The sequence below is a fragment of the Scyliorhinus torazame genome, chromosome 1, assembly GCF_047496885.1.
Source record: "Scyliorhinus torazame isolate Kashiwa2021f chromosome 1, sScyTor2.1, whole genome shotgun sequence".
In the NCBI taxonomy this organism is placed as follows: Eukaryota; Metazoa; Chordata; class Chondrichthyes; order Carcharhiniformes; family Scyliorhinidae; genus Scyliorhinus; species Scyliorhinus torazame.
In genome coordinates this window covers 66024815-66037033 of record NC_092707.1, presented here as the reverse complement: position 1 = coordinate 66037033, position 12219 = coordinate 66024815, and the positions used below count along the sequence as shown (strand labels likewise).

At 44.0% G+C, this 12219-nt stretch overlaps 2 protein-coding genes across 2 annotated transcripts in view; one reads left to right on the top strand and one right to left on the bottom strand.

Moving 5' to 3' along the window:
• Nucleotides 1-8542, bottom strand: part of zmat5 (zinc finger, matrin-type 5) — a 33217-nt gene extending 24675 nt beyond the window's left edge. Inside the window, exons 1-3 of the mRNA XM_072496056.1 lie at nucleotides 8371-8542; nucleotides 3166-3228; nucleotides 556-636 (exon numbers count right to left, since the gene is read on the bottom strand). Coding sequence (XP_072352157.1) covers nucleotides 556-636; nucleotides 3166-3228; nucleotides 8371-8497 — 271 coding nt within the window. The 5' untranslated portion in view covers nucleotides 8498-8542. The remainder of the gene's footprint in view (nucleotides 1-555; nucleotides 637-3165; nucleotides 3229-8370) is intronic.
• Nucleotides 8543-8861: 319 nt separating this feature from the next.
• Nucleotides 8862-11530, top strand: uqcr10 (ubiquinol-cytochrome c reductase, complex III subunit X). The gene is made up of 2 exons (XM_072496071.1): nucleotides 8862-9059; nucleotides 11251-11530. The coding sequence occupies exons 1-2, from the start codon at nucleotides 8919-8921 to the stop codon at nucleotides 11299-11301; spliced, it is 192 nt and encodes a 63-aa protein (XP_072352172.1). The 5' UTR covers nucleotides 8862-8918; the 3' UTR covers nucleotides 11302-11530.
• The last annotated feature ends 689 nt before the right edge of the window (nucleotides 11531-12219 follow it).

Below are 12219 nucleotides of genomic sequence, written 5' to 3'. Positions count from 1 at the left end.
TTAACACTATTACTGATCTCTGACTGGGATGTGCCAGAAACAGCAGAAACTGGAGATGTATTGTGGCCGGGGGTGGGGGGGGGGGGGGGCAGAGGTTTCATTAAATAGCTCTATTTCAATATATTATTTTACATGTTGTATGGAAGGTGAGACAGCCCCACACCTAATAATAATCCCTCTGTTTCCTTTGCAAGTAAAGATGACAAAAAAAACAGCACGGAATCCCAACTTTTGACAAAATCCCACAGTTGGGCAGGCTGTAAGTGGATACCCAGAGGCACATAAAGCAGCAAGGATCCAGAGAACCAACATAATGGAAGGAGGGCTGCACACAGCAATTTTGTGTACAGGGACTTAGATTGTTATTTGGGAGCAGAGAAAAGGAAATTTGACGTATGAGACAGAACTGTTTTTGAAAGAGATTCAGCTGTTAAGTATAATTGAATCAACTATGACTGGATTATACCCAGTGATTGAAGATTTGCCAGCATATATTGTTTTCACAAACCGCCTCCTTTAATTCACATGTTACACAATAGATTCACTTGCTTGTACCTTCCACAGTTTGTCTCAGCTGCTGAACATCCTCATCAGTCATATGGGAGAATTTGCAATTTGCACCAAAATCACACTGACCTGTAGAAAAAAAGTCATTAAAAATCATACTAATAACAAAGGATGGAGAAAAATTGATAAAATAAAATGATCTACTACAAAATTAATAATAGGATACAATAGGGCACCAATGCACAGAAACTTAAACACAGTTTGCAATCCGAGTCACATTGGAAAGGGAAGCTCTAGATAGATTAATCATTTTGGGTATCGTAGCATGGAATTTACAGTGCAGAAGGAGGCCATTTGGCCCATCGAGTCTGCACCTGCCCTTGGAAAATCCTGATATCCTACTTTGACAGTATCACACATGTCTGTCCTTGGCCTGCTACAATGCTCCAGTGAAGCCCAACGCAAACTGGGGGAACAGACACATTACAGCCTTCCAGATTTAACATTCAGTTCAACAATTGTGAACTCACTCACCACCACTTTCACCCAATTTTTATGTCCATCAATTTATTTCATTTCTTCCATCGATCGATCGGTTTTTCCCTCACCATTGTCTCCCCTTCCCCACACCACTAAAGCCATCTGCTTCCTATTCCAAGTTGTCCTTTGACACACTGTTTACCTCAGTATATAAATACTGTGGCTACAAGAGCAGATCAGAGACTAGGAATCCTGCAGGTTGCAACTCACCTCCTGACTCCCCAAAGCCTGTCCACAACTAACATGCCGCAAGTCAGGACTGTGATGGAATACTCCCCACTTCGCATCTCTTAATGTGCTACTATCAGTTACCTTTCTTCGTCACTATCACCACCATTTACCTTTCTTTTTGTCCACAGCATCTTTGTCAATCTCCACCTATCGTTGGCCTTCTATCCAGACCCACTGCTCCACTCACCCTGCCCTCAACAGTGTAATCTCATCCTATTTCCAGTTCTCTCTAGCTTTGACAGTCATCCAGACTCAACATTAGCTCTGTTCTCTCTCCACAGATGCTGTCAGACCTGCTGGGATTGTCTAGCGTTTTCTATTTTTAATCTCATATCTCCTGTTGGCTGCCCAAAGGATATATGGATGGGGATCGGGTAATTGTCTCCTTCCCTAGAATCAAGTTGTTTATTACTGGTCTGACATAAGGCCACATGACCCAATTGCGCCACTTCCCCACTCCCTGACCTCTCGCGCTGTCGATGCTCCGGCTTTCAGCCTCTCCTGCTTCCTGCCACCTTCTTGCCGAACCTCTCGCTCCCCAACTCTTCTGCTCACCATTTCCCTTTCTTGAACAATTGCTGTGAGCACAGTAAGAAGTCTTACAACACCAGGTTAAAGTCCAACACGTTTGTTTCAAACACTAGCTTTCGGAGCACTGCTCCTTCCTCAGGTGAATCTTGCTGTGAGCAAGGGCTCTGGAGATGCATTGACTTGATCCATGCAAGGGAAGTGCTGAACGGGAGGAATTGGGGAGTTGGAGGTTCAGAAAGAGAAAGGATCAGTGGGATGGAGGATTCAGGAGGACAGCCAGTGAATCCATGGGTCAGCAATGAGAGGGTCAGCGGGAGGATGGGTCTGCAGCCACCACAAGGGTCAGAGAGCAGGATGTGGGGAGAGTGGGAAGTTTGGGAAGCAGGATCAGTTACAAACGGGAGGCAACAGAAAGTTACCGTATTTCTTTTATATTTTTTTATTTATTTCATCTAGTTATTTTATTTACCAATATAGGAATTTAGCAATGTAACTTATTTTAATCTACAGGGTATATAATATTTTTTTTCCTGAAGGGAAAAGTCCACCAGAACCTAACCATAGCCTTTGTGTTGGTTTTAATGGGAAAGTCTAATTTGTTTAAAGTTATTTCATTTAAAGTTGCACCTGTAAATGCCCTCCCAGAGTCAAATCAAAGAAGTTTTAATAGTATTAAATCTGTGCTCATCTTGCGAGAAGATTGCCTGACGCCCTAGTAGGTTTCTCCAGAGAGCAGCTGAGCCCTACAATCTGGGTTCAATTCCAAGATTATACCAAATTGGAAGAATTTAGACCAGACAGCAGTGCAGGAAGCAAAACTGACATCAATGCCACTTGCTCTGGGAAGTGGAATACTAGTCAAGCTCTTACTTTTGCTATTCAGGAGTTCCTGTTGAATTTTTACGGAGTCGATGTTGGATGTGGACAGAATCAGCTACAGATATGAAGCTTCCTATGGTCAAAATAACTGCTGACATGGATTTTAAGAGTCATACAAATAATGGTCACTTGGGTATAGTACGAAAGGACAACTGGTACTGCTTCAGAAACGTACAAGAGAAAAAGATTTACTGTTGCTTTTATCCCATAGTTCAGCTGGGAATATTACAGCAGGCAACATTCACATTCTCATCTCTAATGACAGGAGTGGCCTTGGGAATAAGGATGCTTTATTCTACTTATTGCCAACGTAATGGCACTTTTGTGTTTTTGTACCCACACCACTGGGAAGTAAAGAACATCAACTTTATTACCCCAAGTAAGGTTTAGACGCAAGTTCCAGAGATAAGAGAATGCGCTTAACAAACTGCACTATTCAGTCCCTATGCTTTATCTTTTTGACATTTCTGCACTTACCCGATTGTAGAAACTTTCTGCAAGGCTTTTTGGCAAGTTCTTCTGCCAAGATTGTGGCATTATCTGAAATCCAAAATCACAGCACATAGTACTTTTTTTTTTTAAAGACCATTTAGTATCACAACATTTTCAAATTAACAAAGGCACATTTCAGCTTACTAAGCTTAGTCTTCATGACAGTTGGGGAGCGCTCGGTAGGGGAGGGGAAAATCAGCCAGTGTTCCCACACATCATTATCATGTGACCTCTACTGAACCCGCATCAGTATGGGTAGGAGTAACCTTGGCAGCTATGTCTCCCTATTATCATGGCCAAACAGTCTACTGACACTTCAAGTTGTATTTTTTTCAGTAAAGGTGCCAGAGGGCAATCAGTATTTCGGCGATTATGCTACAGGGAAGAATGAATACCTGCAGGAGGAAAGGAGGTTGCTAAATTGGCATAAGAAAATACGAAGTTAATAAAATCAGATTTTACATCAACTGAAAGTAGTCTTGTAGGTATTACTTCTTCCACTTTAAATTGGATTTTCTTTCTTCCCAGAAACACCATGGGGGTACAATTCTACCAGCAATGATCACCCATTGGTATCTTATCCAAGTGCACAACCATACACATAAAAAAGTGTTTTTTAAAACTGTGAAGGACGTATAGCACAACCCAATGGTGCTCTTGCTTGATCTCCACACAATCGAAAACAGGAACTGTGCTAAGGACAGGCGAGTGTGAAAGTGTTACAACCATTTATAAAAAACAGAAATCAAGGATAACCCAAGTGATTGTAATGTCATTAGCCTTGCTTCAGTGTAGGAAAACTGCTGATCATAATAGGATGAAATCATACTATACTTCAAAAGACACAGGTAAATCAGAGACAGAGATCATAAACAGTAAAAGGCAGATAATGTTTAGATAATTTAATTGATTAGTTACTTGTTAAGAGAAACCATAGCTATGATCAGAAATTTGCATGTAAGTGGAGGGTGCCCATTTAGAAGAATATTAGAAACAGGGAAAGGGCAGCAGGGAAAGGGCAGCAAATGATCATTACAATTCTACCAAGAGAGAGAGGTTATAATTATGATGAAAAGCTCAAAGTTTTGAGGCCTTTACACGGAATGGAGGTTAAAGTGTAATCAATAAGAAATTTTCAAAATAATAAAAAGTTTGAGATTCAAATTGAATGCAGGAAAATACCTAACTGAAGTTTAAACTTACTGAGTTTCGAAAGATCATCAGCAGAAGAACAAAAGAGAAGAAATTAGAAGGGTACTGCGTGAATACTTGAAAAGAAATATAAAAGCAGACTAAGGAAATATAATTCCAGTTGAAATGCCAACATAAAGAGCCAAATAGTCTACTTCTCTGCTGCAGTTTGTATGATTCTGCAAGCACTCTGAATAGGGGTTATGGAGTAACAACATTTTTGGGAGTCTGATGTTCTCCTACCTAACTGAGGGCTTGTAGGATCTCAAAAACTGCCCCACCCAGAACTTGCATACCAACCATCAAAATGCAAAAATAATGCATAACGTTAAAAATAGCCCCCAAAACACTCTTTTCTCAAGTGGTTCAAGGTTACGGAATCAGTTCAATGCAAACTATGTTGGATTTCCCAACATTAATTAGGATAGTCTAGTGCTAAGGGCTTAAATGGAGTGGAGTTCTTAAAATGTATGTAGGAGACCTTTTTAGAACAATGTGTAGAGGGATGGAGCAGAGCTGGACCTAATTCTGGGGAATGAAGCCAGACAGGTGGTTGAGGTGTTGATGGGAGAGCATTTTAATGTTATTGATCACAACATGGTACAATTTAAGCTTGTTATGAACAATTAGACAAGTTGCAAAAAATGGTTTTGGTTTTGGGGGGGGGGGGGGGGGGGGAGGAGGAGGAGGAGGAGGAGGAGGAGGAGAAGAAGAGGAGAAGAAGAAGAGAGGAGGAGGAGGAAGAGGAAGGAGGAGGAGGAGAGAGAGAGAGAGCGGATTTTAATAAAATAAGCCAGGATCTGGCCAAGATAGACTGGGAAGGAGTTACTTATAGGGAAATCTACAGAAGAGAGCAGTGGGAATGGCGTTCTAGAAGGAAATGGGGAAGGTACAGGTCCAACATGTTCCCTCTATGGTGATAGAAAAGAGTAACAAGCCCAGTGAACAATGGATGACCAGAGATTTTCAGGATACGATGAGAAGGAAAAGAAGTGCTTCTAGCAAGTACAAGGGAAGCAAATCAGCAGAGGCATTAGTGGAGTACAGAAAGTGTAGGATTCAACTTAAGAAAGCAATTAGGATAGCAAAGAGAGGATATGAGAAAGCTCTGGCTGGTAAAAGTAGGGAAAATCCCAAGATATTCTGCAAGTATATCAATGGGAAGAGGTCAACCAGGGAAAGAGTAGGGCCCATTCGGGTCAAGGGACAATCTGTGGGTGGAGCCAGAGGACACTAGTGTTGAACGAATACGTCACATCTGACTTCACGAAAGAGAATGAGGATGCCGGTATGGAACTCAGGGAGACAGACTGTGAGGTTCTTGAACAAACTGACACAGGGAGTGCCTAGGGGCGGGATGTAACTAAATGGGAACAAAGGCTCATAGTGAGCAAGTTTAGCCGCATGCTTCCTGCCGCTTGCAACGCTGAGAAGCACAATGCTATAAAATTATACTCGCATTAGATAGGGGGCCACAGCCGAGGCCGCACATAGCCCCGTTTTGTACAACGAGGAGCTCCGCTCGCTGGAACTCCTCAGTGTTACGAGAGATCAGGCGCCATTTTTAAGTGGTATCCAGATCGATCGAGCCCCTGAAGTGACCCCGACCACCCGCACACCAAAGCCCCAATGCACATTGCAAAGTGCCTCGCCCCCTCCTCCAACACCCGTGCAGGGCTCCACCAGCCGGATCGCCACTATGGCATCTTGGAAGTGGCAGGCTGGCACCCGCATGGTACTGCCAGGGTGCCAGGCTGGCAGTGCCAGGGTGCCACTCTGCCCAAAGGGCATGCACCTGGGGGCATCCGATGCCCTGGGAGACCCCTCACGATTGCCGTTCCATCTGGTCCCCGTTTGTGGAGACCAGTATTGAACATCACTTGCCCAAGGTCACCGAGGCGAGGGAGCCTCGGGTATCTGCACATTGTAGCCAGACTAGCTGCCTTACCTTAATATGCAAATTTGCTAAAAGGTGAACGCACCCACAATGGGCGGGATGTACATCACAACGTCTCATGAGATCGAATTGGATCTCGCGAGGCGTAGCGAGCCAGGTAAATCACGGAAACGGGTTTCCCGGCTTCATTCGGCCATGCTACGCCGCAGCGAGCTGGTCTTCGGGCACAGCGCGGCCATAAAATCACATCCAAGGTATTTGAGGTGTTGGCAGGCTGAAAAGTAGACAAATCGCCAGGTCTGGGTGAATTGTGTCCCAGGCTGCTGTGGGAGGTGAGGGAGAAGATTGCAGGGGCTCTGACCCAAATTTTGAATTCCTTTCTGGCCAGTGGGAGGTGCCAGAGGACTGGAGAACAGCTAATGTGGTTCCACTATTTAAGAAGGGGTGTAGAGATAAGTCAGGCAACTACAGATCAGTGAGTCTCGTGTCAGCTGAAGGGAAACTATTGGAGAAAATTCTGAAGGAGAGAATCTCTCTCCACTTGGAGAGGCAAGGTTCGATCAATGATAGTCAGCATGGCTTTTTCAGAAGGTGGTCATGCCCAACAAATTTGATTAAAGTTTTTGAGGTGACCAGGGGCGAAATTCTCCTACCCGCCCCGCCATATTTCTGCGCAGACCGGCCGGCGGGAGTGTCCGTAACACCGGCCGGTCAATGGGGTTTCCCATTGTGGGGCACCCCCACGCCGTCGGGAAACCCCCGGGCGCCGGCAGAACGGAGACTCCCGCCGGCGGAGAATGATGCCCCTGGTGTCTAGATGAGAGTAGTGCAGTTGATGTAGTTTATATGGATTTCAGTAAAGCCTTTGACAAGGTCCCACATGGAGACTTGTAAAGAAGGGATGCACAAGGATACAGGGTAATTTTAGAAGGTGGATTCAAAATTAGTTTAGCTGTAGGAGACAGAAGGTAATGACAGACGGCTGCTTTAGTGACTGGAAGTCAGTGTTCAGTGGCATACCACAGGGATCTATGCTGGGACCCCTATGATTTGTCATAGATGACTATGTGGGAGGGTAGGATCAGTAAATCTGCAGATGACACAAAGATTGCCCGGCTGGTTAACAGCAAGGTGGAGTGTCTTGGGTTACAGGAAGATTTAGACGGGATGGTCAAATGGGCAGATGGAATTTACTCTGAAAAGTGAGACATTATACACTTTGGAAGGAGCAATTTGACAATGAATGGCCTGACACTGGGACATCCCGGCGTCGGAGCGGGGGGGAATTCCCGGCGTCGGAGCGGGGGGGAATTCCCGGCGTCGGAGCGGGGGGGAATTCCCGGCGCCACCGCCGATTCTCCGACCCGGCGCAGTCTCAGAGAAACCCGGCCCCAGGGTCCCAGGTTCAATTCCCGGTTTGGGTCACTGTCTCTGTGGAGTCTGCACGTTCTCCCCATGTCTGCGTGGGTTTCTTCCGGGTGCTCCGGTTTCCTCCCAGTCGAAAAATGTACAGGTTAGGTGGATTGGCCATGCTAAATTGCCCTTAATGTCCGACAAGGGAAGGTGGGGTTACAGGGATAGATTGGAAGTGTGAGCTTAAGTGGGGTGCTCTTTCCAAGAGCCGGTGCAGACTCAATGGGCCGAATGGCCTCCTTCTGCACTGTAAATTCTATGATCTAAGAATAATAAAGATTATTATCGAAAAACTGCAATCACTAGCCATCTCCAGAAAAAAACTGCAATCACCAACCCTCTCCAATGCTTTACTGCGGTTACAGGACCTACCTAAAACTCCAGGTAACATAAAACTCCAGGTAAACTTTAGGAGGCTACCCAGCAATGCGCGGGACTTTAAATGAACGGCATTTAATTGCATTTTCTCTTGAATTGTCACCGGTGTTAATCATACCAGCCGTACCAGCTGGTATCATTCCCATACCAGCCTCCCCGAACCGGCGCCAGAATGTGGCGACTAGGGGCTTTTCCCAGTAACTTCATTGAAGCCTACTTGTGCCAATAAGCGATTTTCATTATCATACAAGTTATTCCAGAACTTCCTATAAATAGGGCCCCCGGAGAACCAACTGACTTTCCCCATTTACCTCGGAAACAGTCGAACCAGAATTTCTTCGCCCTCTGATGTTGAACTCCTTGCAAATGCTTCTTTCGGTTGTGGAGATTGTCTTGAAACGATCTACCGCAATAATCACAGAAATAGGTTTTGCCCATCGTGACCCCAGGCCCGGTCCACCAGCGAATCTGCCGCTCCCGGTCACGCTCACCCCGAGCAATCGGCGAATCTGCCGCTCCCGGTCACACTCACCCCGAGCAACCGGCGAATCTGCCGCTCCCGGTCACACTCACCCCGAGCAACCGGCGAATCTGCCGATCAAAGGACCACCTTTACCTCAAGAGTGACAAATAACACTCCATTATTAATACGCGGAACATAGGTCCAAAGTAACTCCACACTCGCTCGTTTTTGTCCATCGAAGGTGTATTTTTTCTTTGGTGTGATACGAGTCAGTGTGTTTGGGAGTGGTCCCGGGAGGTTATTTTCTTTGGCTGCGGTATTTCGCGGCGGAGGTGTTTGAGGAGGACCGGCGGAGGGCTACAAGAGGAGGTGAGCGCGGCGGCCGGCGGGGACAAGATGGCGCTGCTGAGGCAGGTTTACACCCTGATGTTCAGGAGAAGCTCCACTTTCGCGCTCAGCATTGTAGTGGGCGCCGTCTTCTTCGAGAGGGTGTTCGACCAGGTCGGGGATGCTGTGTTCGAGCACATGAATCAGGGGGTGAGTCTGTATTGCGGGCGCTTACGGGAAGGTGACCGGCTGGAGGGCGAGGCTTCACCTTCAGCTCGTTCCCTCCGGCTGAGCCGCACTCGGGACTGTTCTAATGAAAGGTCACCGGCCGGTAACACTAACTCTTTGTCTCCCTCGCTGCCAAACCGGCTGAATGTTTCCAGCAATTTCTCTCTTTATTTTAGATCCCCAGCATTCTGCTTGCGGCTCAATGACTTGAGCTGTTCAGAGTGGAGGGAACTTTGCAGCCAGTGCCATGTCATGTGAGCTTACCCACCTCTCCTCAACTGTTATCCCACCCGCGAAATACTATGTCAGGTGAAATTGGGATTTGTATTTTAAATTCTTGCGCAATAATGTAATAGAACCCTCATCGGTTGATGGCAGTGGCCTGACAAGCTAGATTGTTTCCTGTAGGATATGTTTAACTAGGTTCAGTTCTGTCTTTTAAAATAAGCTAGTTTTATTTAGATCTGAACATTGCCATTAAAGGTGCTCTTTTTTTTCTTCTTTTGTGCTGTATAGATCAGCAGCCTTTAAGTTGCCACCCCCACCCCACCCAAATCTCCATTGTTTTATTTGTTCTTAAAATATGAATAACACAGTCAAGGCTGGATTTCTTGCATTTATTTAATTGCCCAGAGAAGGTGGTCAGTCTTTGAACTGCTGTGGTTCTTGTGATGGTGTTCTCACAATGGTCTGGGGATTTAGGGGTCCATTTATTTTCAACTTGACAAATTTATTTGATTAAACCAGGCTTAGTTAGGCATTCTGTTTTTCTTTCTCTTACTACACTGAATTTCTTTGGCGATGGTGGATGTTTCATTTTGCTCTTTTAACCTTCATGACTTCAAATTTCTTGGTTATTTTTGTCCTTTGCTTCATATCTTTACCTACTGATTTTAACACTTGCTCTAACTTTATGGTAGATTGCCTATTTTTTTTGATCCTTGTTAACTGCTCCTGCTGTCATCAATGGTTTATTTTTAAAAGCAAAATTGCTGCGGATGCTGGTATCTGAACCAAAACAGAAAATACTGGACAAACTCAGTAGGTCTGACAGCATCTGTGGAGAGAAAAGGGAGCTAATGTTTGGAGTCTGGATGACTCTTTGTCAAAAAATGGTTTATTTTTCTTGTGCTTTTCCATTTCAGCAATGTTCAGAAGCAGAACATGTTCATTTAAGCCCCAAGTCCTGATTTGTGACTGAGATATGCTGACACTCCAGTGCTGCACTGAAGCAATGTCCTGTTCATTGAGCTGCTGAAGTGGGTTAAAACAATAGGCTCAATGGGTTCAATAGGCCTGTTCTGGTTTGGCTATCTCCAGAGGAAGAATATCCTGACCATAAAGTCTATTAGCTGGTTGCTCATTTATTGTTATGGGATCTTGCTTTATGCAAAGTGGTCAACGTGTTTTCTTACACATACAATAAATTACATTGAAGGATAGTTTCATATGAAGTGCTTTTGAAATGGATGTAAGCTACTACATAAAATTGAGTATGGAAAAGATACATTTGCCTCAAATTTCTGACCTATTTGAATTGTTTATTCCAAGAAGCCTTATATTGACATAATTGACTGGTGCAATGCCTTGCTTCTCTAAAAGTGAAGGTGACTGGATCCCAGCTGTGAAAAATGTTAAAGCCTGGGGCATATATTGCTACAGCACAACTTCTCTTTTTTGAAATTTAGAGTACCCAATTCTTTCTTTTTCCAATGAAGGGGCAATTTAGCATGGCCATTTAGCATGGCCTGTCTACTTGCCCAGCACATCTTTGGGTTTGTGGGGGTGTGACCCACGCAGTCACAGAGAATGTGCAAACTCCACACAGAGTGACCCAGGGCTGGGATAGAACCCTGGTCCTCGGCGCCGTTACAGCACAACTCCGATCTGTGGCATTGCTTGTTGGTTTGGCAAGTTCTGCATACATATTTGATGGGTAAAGATACCTCCGAGAGAAGGGAGGAGCTATAAATGACTGCACTGCCTACACAACTTTTCTCGATCTCTGAATTTGAATAGAAAAATAAAGTTTAAATCTACAGTAATTTTATTTGTGTAATTGTTGCACCTAGTTCATGATTTCTGTTACAAAGCTGATGGTCAAAATGAATGTTTTACTTTGGTGATAAGTGAGGTGAGAAACTGATTTGGTGAAATTTTTCTCTATTTGCAGAAACTCTGGAAACACATCAAACACAATTATGAGAAAAGCTCGGAAGAATAAATAGAATTTCCTATTGCATGATGCTTTCTATCGCTTGGAATGGTGCTCCTGTTAAACAGTCCAGCATTACAATGCCATTCACCAGAACTATTAAATTTATCAGACTGTTGACCGACTATTTCAACTCAATCCCTGAAAAATGGATCGTTACTGTAACTGAACAAATGCTTGAGCTCATTTGTTGAAAATGATTACTGAAAGATAAATATCTAATAAATTTGCAACCATTGTTCTGCCTGTAATCATTTTGTCCATGCTGATCACTAAACAAAAGGCAAGTACATGAGAACAAAGTTTTTTTTTCTTTCATTCAAAGGATTGGTTTCCAATTTGAGTCTTACCATTCATTGCATACTTTCGTCTTAATGCAAATATCTGCTGATTTTGTTTTTTAGTATTTAATTTATTTTTTAAATTAGTCAGATAATTTTTCTGGAGTTATATTCACATGGGCACATTTTAAAAATGTCAAATTTCTCCATCTCAGTAAATGGTTTAATAATACTCTAGTCCTGTTCACCTGTCTTTCCTGTGTGCCCTGACCTACATTGGCTCCTAGTTAAGCAAGGCCTCAATTTTAAAATTCTCATCCTCCGTTACAAATTGCTCCTTGGCCCCATTCCTCCTTACTTCTGTAATCTCCTCCAGTTTTACAGCAACCCCCCCCCCAAATAATTCCTGCCAATTTTAGTCTCTTGAACAATCTTGATTTTAATTGCTCTGCCATTTACAACCAACTATACTTTTCTTGACCTATGCTCCAAGATCTAGAATTCCATCCTTCCACCTTTCTCTCCTTCCTTGAAGATGCTCTTTAAAACCTACCTATTTCCCACTTCACCAAGCTTTGGGTAATCTGGCTTAATTTCTTCTGTGTGACAAGGTGTCAAGTTTTATTTAACACTTGTAAAGCACTTA